Consider the following 23,264-nt stretch of genomic DNA (forward strand, 5'->3'; position numbering starts at 1 on the left):
ATCACTTCTTTAACTAGTGGAGAGAGTATCAGGAATTGACTTTTGCACTCGGACTTCGCCAGCACGTATTTAAAAAGTTGTCTACAAAGCCAAGTCAGCATAAGCAAATCCATATCCACTGCCGCCGAGTCACTTGTAATGACAGTTGTCGAATGTTGCATAACTAGCCATCGTTCACCTTCATCTACTCATTACAGCACGTGGCCACGAGGGTCCATTAGTCCGGAGATGTTCTACGTCGGCTCAACGCCCATAGCACCTTTTGTTTCCGGACTGTTCGGGATATGGACTTCAGTCTACATACGGAGTACACATCTCAGTCATGTAGATACAAATTCAATACTGACAATCATAAATAATAACAATAACAGTGCGTATTCTCATATGTATCCGCGGCCACAGCTGGACAGAAAGTATAGCGCACGCGCCTACGGTATGCGCCCCGGGCTTGCCTGTGCTATCGCATCATGCACATTGAATGTTTATGAATTTGCTTGAACTTGGAGCATCTTGAGAACGGCATGGTTCTTGAGAACGGTGACCAATCGGTGTTTCAAAGCAATGCAGGTAGTCAGCGTTGAACGTTTCATCTAATTATAACCTTGAAGGGGTCATGTGATGATGATCGTCATAGTATCCTTGTCAAAGAGATCAACATGAGGCCCTTGAGTGAGTGAAAATACACGAGACAAATATAGCCTTGGAGCGCCGTCAGACTTGGTGATACTAAAACACCCGGTGGCATAAAAGTCGAGTTTACGTACAATACGATAATGAGTACAGGAATTTGCGTTTCGGGTTGTCTATTATAGGGCATACCTATCCCTGGATCGCATGCATCAGTACAGTAAGCATACTGATTAATTAGTCACGACAATACCTAAACCGGTAAATCGTGCCTCGCTCCATGTAATATCCAAATTGACAGCTCTAGATCACAATTGTGGCTTGTATAGATTCTTCAAGTTTGTCCCTGAGCATCTCATATGCACTCGCCTGCATATAGTCACACCAGGTTCGTGCTAGGCTGAATGGCGCCACTCTTCAACCGGGTGATGAAGAAAATATGGATCAACGGGCAACTTTCACGATCAGAGACTCGTTCTCAACCAGTCGTAGTCAAGGTGATTGAAACCAAGATACTCTGTTACCTTTCGCGTTTGAATATGCGCTATGGCGTTTGGACTATCGAAATTAGCATGTAACCCCTAGTCAATGATTGAGATTTGAGAACAGTTGATGGTGATCCTGATAGACTAGTACGTAGTAAGCTTTTGAGCTGGAGAGCTCTAGACTTGAACGAACTTGTTAATGCAACCTCGGCAGATAGACTTGAACACAACGTCGCATCGGCGGCCATGCCGCAATCTAAAGATTCGTTTACCTACCTTAATTCTAACTATCGAAGTCTGTCCAAAATTGTTCGTAACATACGATTACACAATTCGAGGCGACGGGAGAAATCCATTCAGAAAAAGAAAAAAAGGAAAAAAAGAAAACACCAATGCCAAAAGCAAAAGCTAGGTCAAAGGCGAAAGACAAATGTACTCGGTACATCCTCATCCATTTCAATAACCAATACATACCTTGCTTTGATTGGCATGCTGGCTATCATAACAGGGATTCAGTTCGAAATGTTATCGTGATTGGCGTTGTCCTATCTAGCGTTCATCAGTGGCTTGCATGAAGGTATTTCACTAGGAGGTCTTGCACAGACTCATAGAGTACAGTGATGGACTCGAATGGAGTCCATACATACCCTTGCTATGACAGCACAGGGCTGCATATCTCTCCTCTTGCTTCGTCAAGAGTTAGATTGGAGAGTGTGATATGTGCTTGGTGCGAATCACATCAAATAAACATGGCACACACTTCCAGTGATGCTGGTTTGATCGTTTATCGATACGTACCTAGTGGGGCTGATACACAGTGTATTTTCTTATCATGATAGAGCCATGGATAGTGATTGTTAACTGTAAAGATGTATATTAACTTAAGGCGAAGACTCTATGGAAAGTTATCGTTTCGACTGCGCTCATAGAGCAATGAGCCGGGATTGTCATTCAAAGCCGGTGTTCTTCCTCAATTGGGAAGCTCTCAAGTGCTCTATTTTGTGTTCTGTACGAGGTCTTCTATATAATAAGTGGCTTATAGTTCTCTTACTGTTGCGAATGGCTAGCGCCAATCCTGCCACTTTTTAATCTTAATGCTACGTATCGTACCATTGTATGGGTCTAACACTTACACAGTAATCTAGGGCGCCACAGGAGTCTACTAACGACAAGCCACAGACTGCTAATCTTTTCTTCCCGACAGAACACATACTAGCGTGAACACATTGGACAACTGCGTCTACCGGATGGAGCGGAGTAGACGACCATTCTTCAGTTATCTACGATGACAAACTAGACAGTCAGAATTACAAGGGGAGTACTCTGTACAAACTGCTCGTACATGAACAGCAAACTAGTCGCCATTATCACGCGACTGCCATCTGGCATCTACTACTACAGTACTTCTACTACAGAGTAGTAATACTCCGTGAGGACAGAAATCCCATATTTTGGACCAACCCCATATCCCGCTGCAATCTAACACTAGTCAGCCACGCGCATATTTATAGACATTTAACTGGCTGGATACATTGTCCACATCCCACTGTTATGCAGTTTGCCACCCCGAATGCTGGCGGACGGTGGCCGGCCCTTAACTCTGATCTCCGCTCTCTCCTCTTTTCATTATACGTACTATGTTAGTATGTCTCCTCTTCGCAACGTCTGCATCCATCTGATAGGCCACGATTACTGCTTGTGGAAGGCTTCCAGAAGGAAATTATGTTTCTATCTACTACATAGTACAGGCCATGTGACCGCTGTACTCCGCGTCAGATGTTGAATGCACCCCTGCTGCCTTCTTTTGTCGGACTGCATACACTTGTCTACGTACACGACAGACTGGGATGTTAACAGCATGATTTGTCACCCAATCACCGTTGCCATTTGTATGCCCTGTTAGAGATTCTGCGATTGGATGTAGTTATAAAAGAGCGTATAATCCCAGCAACCCTAAACGCGCTTGGCGGCCGATTCACCTCGTTGATGTATTATGCAATCCGGCACATTATTTGCACAAATGGACCTCGGAGGCCTTTGACACATCTCTTATCGAAGCTATGATCAATTAGGGAACCCATTAACCGTCTACTATCAGGCTTAGAGAAGTGTGAATAGAGCAAGCCGCGCATGCCGCCAGTTCCTATTTCATTGCTTGCACTCTTGATGAGAAGGTCTATGCGGGAAAGGTGCTGCTGGGCTCCTGAACAATATGCTGATCTATAGGAATACAAGCCACTAGAAGTGTGGAGTACGTCGTACTACTCGTACTACTAGTGTCAAATTATCAGACTGTTACCTATCCGGGCTCTTCTCCACTTCGAATATGTTACCTGGGTCATTAACTATCTGCCATTATGGAGTGTACAAGACAGCAATCTACAACCCTGGGCATTTCGAACTCCATTTCGTAAATATCCAAACTAACGACCTTTAGCCTTCCTACCAATTTAGCGAGAGCGCTCCCGTTCGTTTATCACGTACATAACACCTCCATGCATGCGAACCAATTAGCGGCCACTGATCATCGCCACTTGGCTTTTTTTGTAGATAATCATCAGGAATTAGTACGCCCTCTCGTTACATTCGGCGCTGGGTGTATCGTGGAACTGACTCGTACATATAGATGATGTGGGTTTGTGGAGCCAACGTGAGTTTCCAATTGAACCAGGGAAAATCCTCCGAAACATTCGAGAATGATTCTAGAGTAACCTTGCTGTGTTGGTTAATCTATTTGACTTCAACGTGAGTTTCCAATTGAACCAGGGAAAATCCTCCGAAACATTCGAGAATGATTCTAGAGTAACCTTGCTGTGTTGGTTAATCTATTTGACTTCAATTCTATCTAATCGTGTTAGGGTAGGACTACATGCTGTGAATAGCAAATCCACCTTGCTATCTCATCACTGAGACACGATTCTCCAAGCGTAAACAATGGCCATTAATTTGGTAGGTCTTGCACTTGATTTAAGGTAGTATTCGTGAATAAACCCACATATGTACTGGCGCTTAACTAGTGTCATACAATCAACTATCTAGATGATTAAATTCAATATCCTTAGGATACATTAGAATACCGTTATCTTATCGGGGCTTTTATGGAATTTGAAGTAGACTGAGTGCCAAAGGACCACTTACTTACCAAATGTGTAACTACTTTTCAGCAGTCTACCTAACTAAGCAAGGACCTTGGAGGAAGTCAGAGTTTGCGGATTTGATGATGCAAATATGTGCGAGCTATATCGGTTAGTATAGGCATTACGAAGAGTGCCTACTTCCATGGTTCAAGCTAGATGTTTATTATGCTTTCCGACTAATGGCATGCTTATGACATGAGATCAGGTTCGTGGCATGGTTTGTCAATACCAAAGAAAACTCACATCTGAAGTATACTTGGAGCTTCTAAAAATATATTATATTCGTAACATATTGTATCACGGAAGTCAATAAGATATACTAATTATCGTCGAGGTCTTGACCAGAATGACCGAGCAGATTGATGACCAGATTATAAATGATGTGCTCAAAAAACCATGCCAATAATTGTCAAACGAAGATCATTCTCAAGTTAATTGTTTTCCAATGAACCCCGTTCAGGGTCTGCGCACCTAGTTTGACGCATAGTGTAGGATCATCATTGTCAGCAGCCAACTTACGGGTATAGAACAAAAGAGATCTACGCATTGTTGAGACAATTATAGTAGTGATTGACAGTAATACATGGTTTTATGGTGTACTATCAACCACGTGCAGCTCTACTCCTTGAATTGGAAGCCTGCTTGCATGTGCAAGGTGCATACTGTTGTATTATATACAAATCCAGGATCCATCTAAGGTTGGTGCTAACAGGCCATGATGGATGTCATCTCCTAAGGCTGACTAACTTAGTCGTTAGGGTCTACAAGGCAACAATTTGGGTACTTTTCTTATGGCACACTGAACGTACATTGAGCTCACCTCACAGATCAATGAACGTGGTGTAGGTCGTCCATTTCAAGTGCATGTGGGATTCGGTAATTGGCAGCTTCAATCTCTCTCTCTCTAAAAACACAGTGCTATACAAGGACACTTTTGGAGAATATCATATTCTAGAAGAACCCATGAAGAGAAAGGTATGTTTCAATAAGGGACGTCTAAGATGACAATATGGTATCTAATATTCTCATTCTATAGCTAGGTAGACGGTCCAACGGTGGAATATCCATTTAAATGCACAAGCGATGAGACTGGACTCTCCCTTACATAAATATATATCCATAGATACCTAGGTACCTAAGTATAGATTTCAAAGATAGGGGATCTCGTGAGTGATACCCCGAGTACGACTACCTAAATACCCATTCAGAGTGATTAAAAGTCTTTGGCCAGGTGCATGTCTCTAATGGCTTTCAAATAGCCATCGAGTTTCTACGACAACAACATAAATGAGACCTCCCACGCGGAATCCACCACTATATATATATTGTTACGCTTTGGTTCCCTAGGTGCCCGGCCTGGACCAGAGATAAGAGCTTCAATCGGCGAATCTACCTAAATGTGACGTTGATTGAGTTCATACAGTAATCTGAAGTGCTATTTGAGACTTACTGGCATCTTCATCTGCGTCAATGACTCTGCCATCTACAAAAAATGTCTGTTTCCTGTCGTTGTCTGACAAGACGCGCCATTAACGACCTTAGTTTGACATGTCATGGTGACTGGGATTTATTTGTAAAACGCATATCTGGGTCCATATGAGCACAACTCAAATTATACAAACCCCCTCCTCTTTCCCTTGTGATAATAACAGACAAGAGAATCCGGACGAATGTTGATTGAAATAAAGTTGAGGCACGTGAGGCCGAAAGCCCTAGTACACAGGCATCCATTAACATTTGCCTACCACGGGCAGATACCTCGTTCATGTCAGCCGTAAAATACTGAACCCTCGCCTCTTGAAGATTTACAATGCGAACTTACTTGCTGCCGAGGAAGGATCGTAGAATTCCGAGGTAATCATCAATGGTTACAACCACCTGGGCAGGCAGCGAAGATGTCATCAAGCAATCTTGAAGATACAGGAAGTGGACGATGTCACTGATTGATTGTAAAGATATCGCCGAAAGAAAGCAAGGCAGATGGGTATCAGTTTTGGAAAACAATGACCATCAAGGCCGTGAAAATTAATCATTAAGTACAAATAATGTGGTGTATATGACAGTGCCCTATCATCCTTATATATATATATATAACTAAGTATTGAGCATGGGTATATAATAGCCAAAACCGTGATTTCCCAAACAATGATGGTCCATTACAAATAGGGAGAGATCATTTTGAATCAAGTTGTATCAAGGTCTTAGTCAGAGTGAGTGGCTTCCTTGATGCCCGCACCTACGGCGGCGGCAGCGTTGGCCTCAATGTCAGAGTTGACGTTCTGTCTGCGGCCTTTGATGGTCTGCAAGGCGATCGAGAAGTCGTCCTCGAGAGCGTACATGTACCAGTAGTACATACCTGTGCGGTGATGAGTACAATAAAACCTTATAGTTCATTGAGACAAGGCTTACCGCAGAACAATCCTCCACCAAGGACGTTACCAATGAAAGCAGGGATAATACCCTTCCAGATGTACAATCCAACCGTGATTTTAGGGGCACCCAACCAGATAGCCATAGGAATAAAGGTCATGTTGGCGACAACGTGATCGAAACCCAGGGACACGAAAGCGAAAACAGGCCACCAGATACCGATAATCTTGCTGGCAAGGTCGCGACCCTGCATACCGAAGAAGCAGGCAAGACAGACGAGCCAGTTACATCCGATACCACGCAGAAAGACGGTTTGCCATTCGGGAGTGACTTGCTTCTTGGTCGCGAAGGAGATGACTTGGCTCTTGTAGGGGTCGGCGCTGAAGACTTGGCCGTATCCGAGGATGATGGCGACCATGAAGAGGGAGCCGCACAAGTTGCCGAGGAAAGTGACGAACCAGTGAATCAACATTTTGTACCAGGGGAGACGGCGCTGGAGGGCTGCCATGGTGGTGAACTATCAACGGATCCGTCAGTATCCGCGCCTTGATTCATTGTGAAGTAGACATACCATGAAAGATCCGGTACACAAATCGGCACCGGTCAGGATAATCATGCACAACCCGTAAGGAAAGACCAAGGCTGCAATGGTACGGATCAGACCGGGCGCATTCTCCTGCAACCAAGGGGCGGTGTTGGTGCTGAGAGCGGTGGCGCAAGCGAATGCAAGCAAGCATCCAGCGGAGACACTGCTGAAAAACACCTTATCAAGGCGCATGTTACCCTTGATGGTGCCTGCGAGGGTGACGGTCTCAACCACCTCGGTGGGTGTGAGACAGTTCACAGTGAAGCTTGAAGCCATTTTGGTGAGGCTTGTATTGTGAACTTGTAACAGAAAATGTGTATCGACGATGACCGTCAAGGTCGAGAGACTTTAGAATACACAAGGGACAAGGTTGAGTGTGATCGTGTCTGAAAAACAGAAGATGAAAATTTTTGGGATGCACGGGGGGTCTTGGCTATCTTTTATCTACAGATTCTACATGCCCAGAAAAGTAATCAAGCTTTTGGTTCTGGAGGCGTTTGATCCACCACGCCGATGCTCGGCATGCGAAGAAGTCGTCTTTCACAGTGACACAATCCAGAATCTACCAATTGTCTTGAAATCCGGCACTGATCATCACGGTGCATGTCCGGGATATGGACGGGTTCGAACCTTGAAGGTGATGTACGCAAATAACAATCGACATTCCCCCTCTCAAAAGAGCCATTGATTACCGGAAAAAGATGCTACGCAAGTAAAAATTTTTTCCCGCGCCCGGTACCCAATAATCAATTGTCCCAATGCGATTGAAGCGTGCAAGTATATTCGATCTACATCCCAACTATTGGAAATCATTCGAGGTATTGGACTTGTGAAGCTATATGACGATGCATCTCCCCGTCCCTTATGCAATCTAGATGAGTAATGACCGATCAGATCGTTCACGCTAATGCAACCCTAACTCCCAAAAGGGCGACTCCATGAGCCATCAACAAATCATAGAAGAAGTTCTCTTATCAGGCCGAGCGCCAAGATGCTTGAATCAGCCACTGTGGAGCCGCGTTTATCTCTTTTCCCCCTTATCAGCGCCTCTGCCAAGACCCTTGTGCATTTCCGCGCAAAACGTCAGCAGCTCCTCGCCTGCTCCAGTCACGATATCAGAGGAAAGCTTTCCTTCTCGTAAGTTGAATTCCTAGTTTGTGCCCGTTATCTTGCTTGGCTGCGGCAGCCAGAACATTCGAAATTGGATTGTCAAGATGTAGATGGATGTGTCGATCGCCAGAGGTAGGCGCTACGGGGAGTGTGGCCCTGATCAGATTGGATTGTATCGCCGTAGGCATCTTTTAGTCTGTCACTAGGTCCCCGCCTTGCTGGAATCGTGACATCTGGATTCCGAGCTTTATTAGTGATACTCCATACTGATGTTCTGTCGAATATCGAGTGGGTTCGGTGACAGGTGATATACTGAGGGTTATGGAGTGTCAACATTGAACTACGCCATCCATGGATATACTATTAAGTTAACAGATCTGTAGACGCATAGGCCAGTCTTCGGTCTAGGTGCATCTCATGCAAACACTAAACAGCCACAGTGGACGCATTGGAATGCATCGTTAATCTCTAGTTATTTGTTTTTATGAATAAAAATAATTAATAAAAGTGTAAACGTAGCTAGCCCAACTGAGCCAATAGACATGTTCTGATAAAGAGTGGTCAAAGCTGCTGTACGGGGGACGTCGGGGAGTCTGGAGTACCTTAGCCTCAGCAGCAAGAAGCACGCAATGGCCTTACTATGTAGTGTTAAGGCATACTTGGCCAATCCCTTCCGAGTTTGGCCGTGGGAGAATGCAAAAAACTCCCCATCTGGAGAACACTCGTGCTCGTATTATTGGCACTGATAAGGATCTCGCACATGGGCCAATTGCATCCTCAACATTTGAAGATTAAAATGTGAAAACGGAGAAGATGTTGGATAGTCCTAGCTTCTATCCTCTACACACACTAGTCATCGGCCATGAATCTCCTCGAATGCTGACTGGATGGGGGGACCATCCGTGCTTGCAGAGTATAAACTCAAAGGTGACTTGTGGTGCCCAAAACCTGGTATAAAGCTGCGAAAGCACGACTCGATTTGATCGGTACTTCGGCTGGCTTCCACAAAAATGTACGAGAACCGCCACGGTCTGGAGACTATTGGTTTTCGTGGCTTTTCTTCCGGGCGCTATGGCGATAAAAGCGAAGAGAGAAGAAAAAATCGAAGAAGAGGAGGATCCACTGGGATTGCAGTCAGGGACATCAAGCAAACCTCGGGACGAACATGCAATTCATGCATATTAGGTGGTAGATTTAAGTTTTTTTTGCAGTATGCAGATCCTGATAAAGATGGTGAGAGCGATTTGGATATCTCATGTCATGAATTTACATAATGATCATGGCAATGACATAGTTATGCAAATATAGGGAACCTCGAATATCACTCTTGAAAGATGAGATATCAAATATCTTTAACTTTGTCTGAATTCGTAGTGTGGTGTTCTTGTCGTTGCGAATAATACCCCCTAGATCGGCACAACTTCCTTCTCCCAGTCTTTGCGGCTGGGTACGACTCTCCAGCACCACCCACACCAACTCCTTTCTAATCCGTCCGCTTCTCTTTGAAGATATTTCCCGGTCTCGCGTTCATCTTCATACTCCTCCACACAAGCCCCCACGACAACTCTCTTCTTGACCTTTCGCTTGACGACCCCGCCAATACCAACGATCTCTTGTCGCAAGTAGCCAGGTTCATCATCGTGCTGATGACCATCACTCCGTTCGCTTAGAGGAAGTCCATCTATCAAGGGAGGTGACTCCACATGCCCATTGAAAGGACCATCAGAATCATAGTTGTGAAGGTGCGGAATGGTAATTGCCGACTCGTCTACCTCACAATCCACTTCCAGTTCAATTGCTGAAGCGGCAAGACAATTCTCTCCTTTGCCGCACTTCACGCCTTGAAAACCTTCTCCAATACCTGTTCCCAGACCAGTCCCAAGATACGTACCATATCGCGTACGCCAGGTCCATACTCGTCGATACGTCGAGTCATTCTTGCTCAAGGTAAAGCCACAACTTTCACATAACCATAACGTATCCTGGCACCGACAAGGAGTTCGCGCAAAGGCTGAAAAGGTAAATGCCTGTGTGCTTTGCTGCAACGAAGTAAGTTGCGTGCTCGGCACCTTGTCTCCTGGAAAGAGGTGGTAAACGATTGGTGCCGCACAGCAAGTTTTGCAAAGCCGACGTAGACGGTTCCTGGCCATAGTAGCTCTCGGCGGTTTGACCGTGCAGTTCTATATATTGATGTTTAGCACAGAAAGCTCAACTGTTCTTCCTCAAGACTATACTAACCCGACATACTACTTTGGAGCACCTTTGGCACTCTCCAACCATGTCACGAGCACACAATCCGGATATCCCCCATCGCAGTCTGCCATTCTTGGGAGCGTCATCATTGATCGATCGGTTGGCAAGTTTTACGCCTTCCGATAACGAGACTCCTTCCCTTAGAAGCTCATTCAGTATTACGTTGTATTGTGTCTCACAGCGTAAAGTTCGTTTAACGAGTTGACGACTGTAGGGAATCAAATTGGCTCTGATTTGCCGACATGTCCTGGAAAGAGCGTCCAGGGTGTTGAGATCTAGGTAACGTGCTAGTTCTCTGACTACACTAATAGATATCAGCAATTGTCCACAAGACCGAAATAATCTGAAGAATGGTAATGTCATACGGATAACACGCTAAACAGCGGCTGAAAGCGTTCAAGTTCGGATCATCTCGAGAATCGGGGAGCTTCTCGTCTTTGTCGGTCCCATTGATTATATCGTGACCATTATATATTAATCCCTCGTCGTGTGGCTTCACACCTGGCAGGCTTCCCATATCGGTGTAAGGGTGTAGGATGCTTCCTGGGTGACGGTGCTGTACGTCATCGTACGAATCCCGTTCGTAGTCGACAAACACCACCATACTGTCCCCGGGACGTTGTATATAGTATATATGGACGAATCATCGGAGCCGAATGGCTTATAAGAGGCTCCTGTAGCTATTTTGGCAGTTTCATTGTGCCAAATTGCAAGCTTGAGTTGGAGAAGATGGAAGAAGGATGGTCGTTGCTCAGGCAGATGAGACAGGCCAAGGTGGGGCGGGCATGCGCCGGATAAGGTGCTGATTACCCTAACCCTATTACAGAGTAGGACCATCACGTGATCCGTAACGTCACATAACCACTCCTCCTTGGTCTACTGCATGCAGTACGTAGTGGTAATTCTGTGCCAAAATAAAGATAAGATTCATCTACAAATCTACTCGGGTTCTTGAAGTACGTAGTAAAGCTACTCAGTTGCAGATTGAACATTGACGAAGTCGTCATTTGTTATCTACGGCTAGGCTGCTCTATCAAAGAGTATCTACCTGAGGAATATGGTACTTACTATCAGATCTAACTCAGACATGATGTATCGTGGATAGCATGTCAATATTTTAGAATTTTGTCCGTGGAGATGGTCTATGTAAATGGAAGCACGGAGGCCACTGGTTAAAAGCCCGGCCAATTGGGCCTCCCACCAAACGCAGTCCAATCCAGTTGGCTGATGTCAGGAAAAAAAGGCGCTTGACCTCCTATATCATAGTAAATTTCCGGTCGCATCGCTGTAGAGCCATTTTGCAACCCAGTACTGAACGACAGACTCTGGTTGTCATACCCTACCGGCATCGACGTCGACATTGCCAGACTATTAATTCCGGTAGTCATGTTGGTATCAGCATATTCAATGCCCCCTTTTTGTGCATGTCGTGACATCTCTGCCTGTATGGCTCGTATGGAAAGGACAATTTTCGGTGGTGTCATGATTCTGCCTGGTAGTTTGAAAGTTGCTTCACAAGCTTCCCATGCCTGAAGCACTACTTTAGCAAAAACCCAGTAGACTGGATTATATCCTTCTGGCTGATTCTCAAACCAAGCCTCGTGATTATCGCTCAAAGATTTCCATGCTTGTGGAGTCTGCTTGTTATTAGGCCGTAATCTGATGTCTTGGGCAATCTGAAGATATGCTGGGAAAGGGAAGTAAAATCGGTTAAGCCAACGAAACCGCTTCGTTAGTGGCGAGGTCATGATCTTCGTATCACACTCTATCAAAAGCAGAGCATGGAAGGTAGCGGCATCGTGTTGTGACTCTGTCTGAGCCGAATTAGAATGCGATGAGAGATGTTCCAGGAGGCGATATTTAGCAATCTGCGCTCGCAGACTCCAAAACGTCATAAAGTGGATTGGGTTCTCTGGGTCACAGAACTTCAGATATCGACTGTCTATGATCCGCTCTAGCTGAGCCATGTCACTACCCTCCGAAGAGCTTTCGTTCGAGGGTCCTTTTGCAAGCGGTTTCAAGGCAGGGTTGTCGAAGTTGAGGTGGAACATAGTATGACGCATATAATCCCAGAACGCGCTTCGCGCAACGGCAAAAACAGCCTCGGTAGATGTTCCTTGCACCACAGGAGACTCTTTCATCTCTGGTCGAAGATCAGAATCATTCACATTGAGAGGAATTCTACAGTCCCAAGTTGGATCGAGAACGGAGCTTCGAGAGCTGGAAACTTCGTTAATGCGATGATCAAAAGTTACGAGTGACCACCAAAGTCTTCGACGCATCTCCGCTTCAAGTATAGAACATTCTGCCAAGGCGGTTTCGCTGTGAAAGCCCATCCGTCGCGCGATGCGGATGGCAACGCCAAGCATAGATGCTAGGGACTGCGGAACTGTGCTGAAGCTGACAGACACCTGGACCCATTAACATGAAAACCCCCGCAAGGTTCAATAACCAATCTCACCATATAGAGATACAGCGCTGTCAAACAGTCATGATCGCTGGTCCGTAGAAACCCACATCCCAACAGTGATTGCTGACAACCGAAATGGAATCTTGTCAAGAGATCATCCTTCGAAGAATTAAACGAGGTTTGGCATTCGTCCCCGGCCAGACTTGCCACTGCCGTGGAGTAGATGCCGAACATGAGGGCCTCCAAAGTCGGGTGCACATTGTTCAAGTTGCTTGCAGCTTCAATAATGCGCCCTTGGAGAGTCGGGGTGTGTGTCACCTTGAGCAGCGGATTCACGTTGTCCAGATAGACCTGCCATAACCTGAATATCTGAATTGTATCGGGATGAATAACAGAGAGATCAACAGTGGGATCGCGTGATCCAAACAAGAGATTGTCATCCTTTTGAACGGTTTCTTCCCATGCCCGTTTGACCTCTATTTCCCGCACATAGTCGTCCGAAGAATCACTATCGTTGTCGGGATCTCGAAACTGTCGCCGTCGTTAGCAGAGTATAGACTCGGTTGATATGTATAATCATACTCCTCGACTCATGGCGTGCCAAATGTTTCTGCACAAACGTCAGTTGCGTCCAAGTGATTTATAGAAACTGATTAATAGACGACAGTACATACTTGGCTCCATAGCTTTTTTCGGAATCCAATGTTGTCGAAGGTACTGAATCTCCTCTGCCAGTTTCCGGTTCTTGTTTCTCCAACTCATGGTCACTCCCCGCTTCAGGGTTCGTCCTCTCTGCAATCGAATCATTGTGAATGGGATCAAAGGAAATGTTGTTTTGGCGCAACAATTCCTCGTAGTCGTGGAGCCGGTCGAGAAGTTCGCGCTCGGGGATTCTGCGTCTTTTCCGGCGTCGAGCTAGCGTGGCTGGCACACACTGTGCCTGGGATCTGATGCAATTTGCGCAAGGGAATTTTCGGTCACACTTGACTTTTCTCTGTTGACAGAGGACGCATGCGAGCACTCGTTGTGGCTTCAGAGGGAGGGAGGACTGAGGCGCCGCATCCAGTGACATATCGGAGGGTTGCCTAGCTTAGCGCATGGGCTGGATTCAGCTTTATCGCCTAACTAGCTTTGCGATTCCCAATAGGACCGGATTCGAACGGAATCGAGGGTAACAGGATGCTGCATTGATCTCAAAGTCGAGGGTATTCACGATCGCGACCGGTTTGCAGTTTCCAGCAGATCTCGCTAACGTCATCGGGAAGGTGGGAATAGCTGCCTGAGCCCTGAGGCATCCAGTCACAAATGTTGTCCAAGGGGGATGAACGAATGAGAAGGTCCGGGATCATGGAAGAGGTCTGAGATCTACAGGTCTAGAAATAACTAACTAGCAGTTAGTTAAGCTGATTTGCTTACTATGTAGTACACCTCACAAGGGATTTAACAGGCGGGACCCACGAGATGACGAATACGGCAGGTTGTTAACCCACGAAATCCCCAAATATCGGGAGGGGTTCCGTAAACACGTCACATGTGTACGCTGTACAACCGATTGATTCATTGAGAGGACAAACAAGACAACTTCTTCTTCGCACGACTCTCAATCAAAGACACCACGATTGATAGCTAGAAACAACACGCTTAGTACGAACCATATCGCTTCGTCAATCGCTCACGGACGTCAAGGACCATGCTGAATGCCAAGGCTGTATACCCGGCGTCAACACCGAAGTACGCCGACTTTGCAAGTCGGAGAAGCACTGTTCATAGCACGAATGGTATAGTAGCTTGCACTCAACCCCTGGCTGCTGCTGCCGGCCTGAGAATTTTGAGCGAAGGGGGAAATGCAGCGGTATGCCACGACTTTTATTGGGTAACGGAACAGAACTAACAATGATATTGCTTAGGATGCTGCCGTGGCAGTTGGTATGATCTCATAATGCTATTGCCGTAGAAAAGATACAAAGCTAATACGAATCTACAGCCGCGGCTCTCAATGTCACTGAACCAAGCTCAACAGGTATTGGAGGCGATATGTTCTGCCTTTACTACAATGCCTCAACCAAGAAGATTCATGCTATGAACGGTTCAGGCCGATATGCTGCCAATGCCACGTTGGAGAAGGTTCGACAGGACCTTGGAATCTCACCGGAGGATGCGGGTGCTATTCCATTCGAAAGTGCTCTTGCAGCTACCACTCCCGGTGCTGCCGCAGGCTGGATAGATACGATCGAAAAATTCGGCAGTGGGAAGCTGTCAGTAGAGCAGATCTTGACACCGGCCATCGAACTTGCTGAGAAAGGGTTTCCCGTATCCGAGTTTGCTTCACGCTTTGTAAGACGGCCGAAAAGGAAAAATTGAGATATGTCTGAACTAATTAGCGGCTTAGTGGCACGAAGGCGAGAAGCTGCTTCGTAATGCATCTCCAAATTTCAATGAAATGCTCAAGCACGATCCATCTGCACCAGATGGCGTGAGGGCGCCGCAACCTGGAGAAATTCTGAAAAATCCATCGTTGGGCCGAACATTCAGAGCATTAGCTGCCGAAGGAAAGAAAGGCTTCTATGAGGGACGCATTGCCGAAGAGACGGTGAAGGTGCTCAAAGATCTTGGAGGATACCTAACTCTGGACGATCTGAAGCATCATGCAGACAGCGGAAGCCAAGAGGTAGACGCAATATCACTCATATTTAAAGGGCAAGGCGTAGGAAAGCAAGGTATTGCTAGCGACGGAAGTGAAGGCGGTGTTGAGGTATGGGAACACCCTCCTAATGGTCAGGGCATTGTAGCCTTGATGGCTCTTGGCATCCTCGAAGAACTAGAGCGCGTAGGCAAGATCCCGCGGTTTTCGCCAGAACAGCATAACTCGGCCGAATACCTTCATGCTGTGATTGAAAGTCTACGGATTGCCTTTGCCGATGCCAGGTGGTGGGTAACCGATCCCGATGTCGTGAAAGTGCCTTCAAAGGAGTTGATCTCTCGTCCTTATTTGGCCGAACGGGCAAAACTGTTCGATCCCAGCAAGGCGTCTGATATACTGAACCATGGTAGCCCCGCCCACAATCACTGTGATACAGTGTATTTTGCCGTCACAGATAAGGATGGAAATGGAATCTCCTTCATAAATAGCAATTACGCCGGTTTCGGTACTGGTATCATCCCAGCTGGTTGTGGCTTCACCCTACAGAACCGAGGTTCCAACTTCTCGCTACAGGTGGGACATCCAAATGTCCTGGCTCCAAATAAGCGCCCGTATCACACCATCATCCCCGCTATGATCACCAATTTGGACGGGTCCCTTCACTCCGTGTACGGAGTCATGGGTGGCTTCATGCAACCCCAAGGTCATGTACAGGTGCTACTGAACATGTTAGCCTTTGGTTATAACCCCCAATCGGCCTTGGATTCCCCGCGCATCTGCATAGGTGCGGGGGCTCCCGAAGACGGCAAAGTATTGGATCGCACGGTGTATGTTGAAGAAGGTATCAGTGATGAAACCGTGGAGGGCCTTCGAAAGCTTGGACACCTGGTTGAAGTATTGACTGGACATCGGCGGGGCATGTTTGGACGCGGCCAATTGATAAGGGTTCATTATGATGATGGCCAGTTGATCTATAGTGCCGGAAGCGATCCAAGGGGCGACGGCATGGCTATTCCGTTGTAGCCGGAGAAAAAGAAATCATATGTCGTTGACTCGTTTTGCCGGCGAAAATGTATCGGAAACTCGTCATTGGTTGCATTATGCATGAACATTGAACTAGTTTGATGATCGTGGGATAGATCTATCTTTTTTGTCTGGCCCCAGAATTTAGAGGACAAAGACTCGATTCAAGTGTAAACTCCTTATGCGCCCTTCTCACCATTGTGACGAACACCGGGAAAAGGGTAGCAGATTCCGGCCTGTAGTATTGAATGAGTATGCATACTCAACTGTAGTTGGCACAGTGTCTGGAATCAAATTGATGTAATCTCATGATCGAAGCAAGGGTAATTTCTCTCACATCTTGATCGTCTCAAGCAGCATGACAGAGATATGTTACGATTGTATCATGAGTAGGCACATGTTTCGAATTTTGAGAAAACGACACACTTGAGGAGTTTGGCCATGCATTACAAAGGGGTATGTACATGGTAGTGCATTCGCATTGAGGCCTCGACGGTGCAATTCCAAGGGGTGGGATGCCTAAAAGAGTCGAGGACTGGGAAGTATCAAAAGTGAGGGAAAACCTAGAGGAAAATGAGCCAATCAGCTGCCAGGGCATCCCAGAGCTGCATGGTGCGGGCCGTTGCGGTGCCTACTGCACCTTTCCTCTTTGGGAATAAGTTACGTCCCCTGGTTGGGTTTCTCCACCACTCTAGTATGTATGAGGTTTAGCGGGCCCATGGCCAACTCAGAGTCTCCGTGAGCTTCTCCTTCTTTTCGCGTTGGGCAATTGTCAACATTGCTCCTGCCACATGATGAATACTCTTGTTGTGCTTGCCATTGACTCTTGAAAGTCTACAGTTGGTTGAGACTCAGATCTATCTCTGTCATGCTTCAGTTGAGAGCGCCCTTTTACTAGACGGGCAGCTGTCAGATGTAAATCTCTCTTCCCATGCGGAGTGGAGATCGAGCGGAGCCTTGAACTGGGCATCAGTCGACTTCGGCGGGGTGTCCTGCATGAAGTTTCGCTTCACTTTCAACAACCATTTGATTGGCATGACTTGCTGCAAGTTCTGTATCTGACCAGCTTGCCGGAATTGGGTGGTAATAATCCTGCATGATGAATTGTTCCTCTAATTGGTCGATTGAATTGAAAAAAACAGGCGTCGGGCAGGAACCTTGGAGGACGCGAGAACATCAACAACATGATGGAGATACGTACTGCAGAATCGACACTGGTCAAACGAAATTACACGTACAACCGACACTTGGCGGTACGATAATAATACACATTGAACAGGTTCCACCATTGGCACAGATCGAATGAACAGGAGACTCCAGATGGCGTGTCCCCTCCAAGGTCCATCGGGCCCAGAAACACTTCGTTGTCATCTGACTTAGCAACAGTAGGTCATCAATTTTCAGGACATACAGACATCAAAATAGGTACTGCTGTGGATCTACTCTGTATGTCCGTCTCAAACAGCCAGCATAGCACTATTCCTAATATGATGCCACGATGCATACCACCCCCATCCAGCTTGGGTGACAACCCGCTGTTGCCGGGGAGGAAAATCGCTACCCAGTTTCTGCCGGATGACTGTTTTGTGACTTTGTGTACATTTTTCTATTCTTTCTATAAGAGACAAATCAATTCAAGACGTGGCCCCAGTGGCGTTATTGAGTGAAAAGGCGCCCTTGTAACCCGTTTGACTCACCTCTATTGGGGGTTTTGAAGATTTATTCTCTGGTTCGTCGCATTACAATTTTCATCCATTGTCACTCGAGATTCCATTTCGTGTTTTTCTGACAAGGATTTTCCAGGAACAACCATTCCGGATCCGTCTAGGAGCTTCTGACTAAGACTTCGCATTGTGTGATACATCGACCTGAATTTTAGTTTGTCATTTGCATTTGCTGCCACAAGCTATCGATTTGGGTGATTATCCTGCAGTTGCCGTCATACTCTCTACACCTAATCGTCAACATTCCACCCCTTTCTTTGTGGCCTGCCTACGAGCATGGGCAGGAAAAATAAGAAGAAGAAGACTGCCTTCACACCATTTCATGTTGACCCCCAAGCCTCTGTAGATGGCAACAATGAAGTACGCACAAGTTCCCAACTTTACATATCAAAAGTTTGATAGTAATCATCACTATCAAACCTTTGACCGTAAAACCCTCAGCTTCACATATCACCCCATTATCCCCAAACCTTCGGTGTCACTGCCATTGGAAGACGAGAAGAAAGAAGAAGAGAAAGAAAAAGCTGCTGACACTGAACCGGAAAAGGGGGGCGCTGAACAGACTACCGAGGAGAATCAACCCAAGCCTCCAGAAGAACCACCTTCGCCCGATAACGATAGTAAGTACCTTTCAAAGTGATATATTTTCAATTGCATGCTAAGTTATACACAGCCCCGACTCCTTCAGACCAACCGGCGGAGACAAAGGATGAAGAACCGGCCCCTCAAAGTGAGGAAAAGACTGAGGGTGACGGGAGTGGAGGAGATGCTCCAGCAAATGGTGATTTGACTGAAGTCGCCGGTGCACCAGCAGAGCCTGTAAAGGAGGGAGATGGCGAAGATACGCCACCGGACGCGCCAGCAGAGGAGACTGCAACGACAGAGGCTACACCAACAGAAGAAACCCCTTCAGTGGAAGATGCTTCTCCCAAAGAGGAAACTCCACCAGCAGATGATGCCCCTTCAACAGAGGATGCCCCATCTACAGAAGACACTCCGCCAGCAGCAGACGCCGCGCCGGCTGAAGATACTCCATCGACAGAGGACGCTCCGCCGGTAGAAGATGCTCCACCCGCAGAAGACGCACCATCGACAGAGGACGTTCCGCCGGTAGAAGATGCTGCGCCCACGGAAGAGAAATGTGCAGATGCCGGTTCAGGAGAAACCCCCGCCACTGAGCAGGCTCCGGAAGCAGAGGCTGCCCCAGAGAAGGAGCAACCTACAGAAGAAGAACAGCTAGACGACACCAAGGCAGTGGAGGCGCCACCTGCTGATAATACAGTAGAGAATGATTCAACAGAGGGAGCATCGACGGACACCCCTCCAGCGGAGGATGCAGCTCCAGAAGGAGAAGCTGCAAAACCCGAAGCCGAAGATCAGCCCACCGAGGCCGACAAGCCTGAAGAGACTCCAGCAGCAGAACCACCGACGGAGGCATCCATAGAGGCACCTGTATCTGATGAGCCGCCTGCTCAAGGAGAGACACCAAAGGCGGAGGCACCAGCAGAGGAACCGGCAGAGGCTGAAACGGCAGTTGATGCTACAGAGCCCGAACCTACCAATGAGGAAAGTCCTGCTGAGCCACCGAAAAATGAACCAACTGGTGGTAATTCTAAGAAGAGCAAACGAAAGGAGAAAAAGAACGACAAGAAAAGCAAAAAGAAAAATGGTGGTTCCTCTCCTCCCGTCGAGTCTCAACCAGAAGCCCCGGTAACACCTGAAGAACCTCCGGCTGAAGAAGCCGCCAAAATAGATCCCCCCGCAGAAGAGAAAGTAGCTGAAGAGTCACCGAAAGCGACAAGTGACTGGGGGGGCTTTGGTGGTTCGAAAAAGTCGAAAAAGAATGCCAAAAAAGCTAAGAAAAAAGGTCAGGCCCCGCCAGTTGAAGAACCGCCTGAAGAAGCACCTCCAGAGCTGGCACCCGCAGAAGAACCTGCTGCTTCAGAGCCACCTGCAGTAGAAGATACTGGGCAAGAAGCATCGGAAGATACACCGGTCTCACAAGAACCAGTTGCTGAGGAACAACCCGCTGCGGAAGAGAAGGTTGAAGCTCCTGAACAAGAGGCATCCTCGCCTGAAGAGACGTCCAAGGAGATTTCTGCCGAAGACCCAGGGGAAGTTGCCCAGACACCAGAGCCGGTAGAAGAAATCCCAGCCGAAGAAGCCACTCCTAGATTAGAAGAGACTGCAGACAACTCCACACCGGAACCGCCTACAGAGGCACCTGTAGAGACCCCAGCAACAGAGACTACCGAGGAAGTCAAAGAAGATGTTGCGGAGTCCACACTGGAACCTCCTGCAGAGACCCTAGCAGAGGAGACTGTCGAGGAAGCCAAGGAAGATACCTCTGCGGATATCCCTGCCGATGTCACGGCAGTCACTCCAGCTGAGGAGATACTCGACGATTGGGAAATGGATGACGATTACGATGCAGTCGAAAAACCCTCTGATGCTCATGACGGAAAAGCGAACGAGAATGGTAGGTAATCCCCAATTTGTACAAACCCTGATTTGGAATCTTACGCACTGTGTTAGATGATGACAAGTTCTCTGAAATTGACTTTTCTGCAGAACAAGACAGTATTGAGGCGGAGAAAGAAGCGGAAGCAAGACAAGCGGCGGAAGATGCTGAAGAAGAGGCATCAGCACCGGTTGTACAAGAAGAGGATCATATAGATGTGCACGATGACGAGCAGGCGAATGCTGAAGTGGAAGAGCCTGCTGCACCTGAGGCTGAACCTGAAGCTGAACCTGAAGTTGAACCTGAAGCTGAGCCCGAGGCACCAGAAGCCGTGGCAGAGGTAGAGGAAGCGGTCGAGTCTGTTGAAGAGTCTTCTCCCGCAACAGAAGTGGATGAACCAGAGGCAGCCGTAGAGTCGTCTACTGATGCACCAGAGCATGAGGAGGAAGCCGCTCCCGCTGCAGAAGCTGAGCCTGTCGAGGCCGTGGCAGTAGACGATCCACCCGCCGAGAAGCCATCCGTCGAAGAAAGCCCAGCAGCGGCTGAAGTTGTACCCGAAGAACCAGATGAACCACTTGCTGAAACAGAAGTTGTTACAGAAGTGCCAGCGACTGACGTTCCAGAGGAAACTGTTACTGAAGACGTCATTCCTGAGGAAGCACCGGTTGAAGAGGTTGTCGAGGAGTCCACACCAGAGCCGGTTCCAGAGGAAACGGTTCTTGCAGACGAATCTAAGGATGAGCTTGTTGAGGAACCAGCTCCTGAGGAACCAGCTCCTGAGGAACCAGTTGTTGAGGAAGTGGTTGATGTGGATATGCCTACAGAACAGCTTGTTGAAGAGCCAGCTGTAGAGTCTACACCCGAGGAACCGCCAGCGGAAGAGCCTGTTGTTCAGGAAGCACCCGCTCCTGAGCTAGCGACCGAAGAACCCGCTGCTGAAGAATCTTCAGCCGCTGAACCGGTAGAAGAGAGTCCACCTCCCCCAGAAGTGCTATCGGATGAACCTGCCAAAGAAGTTGTTGCAGGCGAACCGCCAGCTGCCGAAGCGCAACCGGAGGAGGCCCCGGCTGAGGAGCCTCCTGTTGAAGAAGCTCCTGCCGAAGATCCAGTAGCAGTTCCAGAGGAGGTGGCTGAGCAACCTGCTGAAGCCGAACCCCCTGAAGCTCCTCCTGCCGCCGAAGAGCTACCCGCCGAAACCCCCAGCCAGCTTGTCAGTGACGAGCCAGTCGCGAGGGACATCCCCGTTGAAGAGGCAGCTCCAGAGCCTGCAGATCCAGTACCTGAAGCAGAGATTATCGACCGGGCACCTCAGGAAGTTGAGACTGTTGAGCGAGTGCCTCAAGAAGTAGTTGAAGCAAACAATCCTGGCGAATCGGCTATTGTTGACGATGACCAACCCGTAGTTGACCGTGAACCTTCTGCCCGCAGAAGACGACGTCACACTTCTGGATGGAGTCGTGACAGACCTTCAAAAACCTCCATGGAAGCTAGCAGAGGTCAAGCGGAGCGTTTCAGAGAAGTAAAAAATCAACTGGAACGTCCAAAGGGCGACAGTGGTTTACTGAAGAACCGATGGGCAATGGCACTCGAGGAAGCTCGCCGACAACAAGAAGCCAAGCAACGAAAGGAGGCAAAACTCAAACTTGAACGAGCACAGGAGAAGCAAAGACAAGAAGAAGCAGCTCGACGTGCCAAACGCGAGGCTGAGAAGGAAAAACTCCGAGAAGCTGAACGCCGCAAGAGCAAGGACATCAGCAGAAGCAGCGGTCGTACGAGACGGCAATCATTTGATCATTCTTCGAGTCAAAGCAGACACAAGAGGAGAGAGGCATCACCGAAGCCAGAGTCTGACCCTCTGGCACGCAAGGTAATTGAATCCTTAACCACTGGTGAATCAGACACCAATGGGCCATTACTTGTCATTAATGCTATAAAGGCTGTTGCCGCTGTCCCCCCGCCCGAGCCAAAGCAGACGCGGAGATCACCCACACATCACTCTGGCCAAAGTCGTCGCTCTCAAGAGGAGAAGAGATCTAGCGGCTCTAGAGAGGAGGCGAGACGAGATCGGCCGCATCGCTCTGAACGCCGACGGGAGGAGCCTGCAGAAGAACGGCGTCGACATCACGACGATCGTCGAAAAGATGAGCGTACAACCGAACATGCACGAAGTACTCGACGACCGAAGCCAGAACAGAATTCAAAATCTGGATCCGGTTCTGGTTCGGGATCTCGACTTAGTGGTTTATTCAAATCGATTCGGGTATTTTAGATTGGATTTCTTTGTTTATGGTTATGATTTCTCGGACAGAGATTGTATAATTTTATTTGCTTGCTATCATTCGTTTTCAAGTTTGAAATACGTGCATTGTGTTGCGGGATTCGGGACATCTAGAGCGTTTACTCTTCTACAATGTACTTATTTATACATATTGCTCTT

General features: G+C 47.5%; 5 protein-coding genes across 5 annotated transcripts; 2 read left to right on the top strand and 3 right to left on the bottom strand.

The window, feature by feature from the left end:
- Window positions 1–6,450: 6,450 nt before the first annotated feature.
- On the bottom strand, window positions 6,451–7,481 carry EYB26_004081 (uncharacterized protein; the record flags this gene model as incomplete). The annotated part of the gene is made up of 3 exons (XM_054263375.1): window positions 6,451–6,605; window positions 6,659–7,136; window positions 7,191–7,481. The coding sequence occupies 3 exons, from the start codon at window positions 7,479–7,481 to the stop codon at window positions 6,451–6,453; spliced, it is 924 nt and encodes a 307-aa protein (XP_054119350.1).
- A 2,240-nt stretch (window positions 7,482–9,721) lies between these two features.
- Window positions 9,722–11,172, bottom strand: EYB26_004082 (uncharacterized protein; the record flags this gene model as incomplete). Its single annotated transcript, XM_054263376.1, has 3 exons — window positions 9,722–10,495; window positions 10,554–10,872; window positions 10,934–11,172. 3 exons carry the CDS (start codon window positions 11,170–11,172, stop codon window positions 9,722–9,724), a joined length of 1,332 nt encoding a protein of 443 aa, XP_054119351.1.
- Window positions 11,173–11,740: 568 nt separating this feature from the next.
- On the bottom strand, window positions 11,741–14,050 carry EYB26_004083 (uncharacterized protein; the record flags this gene model as incomplete). The annotated part of the gene is made up of 4 exons (XM_054263377.1): window positions 11,741–12,979; window positions 13,030–13,509; window positions 13,561–13,588; window positions 13,653–14,050. The coding sequence occupies 4 exons, from the start codon at window positions 14,048–14,050 to the stop codon at window positions 11,741–11,743; spliced, it is 2,145 nt and encodes a 714-aa protein (XP_054119352.1).
- A 618-nt stretch (window positions 14,051–14,668) lies between these two features.
- Window positions 14,669–16,642, top strand: EYB26_004084 (uncharacterized protein; the record flags this gene model as incomplete). The annotated part of the gene is made up of 4 exons (XM_054263378.1): window positions 14,669–14,830; window positions 14,886–14,904; window positions 14,963–15,312; window positions 15,368–16,642. The coding sequence occupies 4 exons, from the start codon at window positions 14,669–14,671 to the stop codon at window positions 16,640–16,642; spliced, it is 1,806 nt and encodes a 601-aa protein (XP_054119353.1).
- A 2,000-nt stretch (window positions 16,643–18,642) lies between these two features.
- On the top strand, window positions 18,643–23,096 carry EYB26_004085 (uncharacterized protein; the record flags this gene model as incomplete). Its single annotated transcript, XM_054263379.1, has 5 exons — window positions 18,643–18,726; window positions 18,914–18,986; window positions 19,040–20,845; window positions 20,902–22,694; window positions 22,764–23,096. 5 exons carry the CDS (start codon window positions 18,643–18,645, stop codon window positions 23,094–23,096), a joined length of 4,089 nt encoding a protein of 1,362 aa, XP_054119354.1.
- Between the last annotated feature and the right edge of the window lie 168 nt (window positions 23,097–23,264).

This window comes from Talaromyces marneffei, chromosome 3 (assembly GCF_009556855.1).
Source record: "Talaromyces marneffei chromosome 3, complete sequence".
NCBI lineage: Eukaryota > Fungi > Ascomycota > Eurotiomycetes > Eurotiales > Trichocomaceae > Talaromyces > Talaromyces marneffei.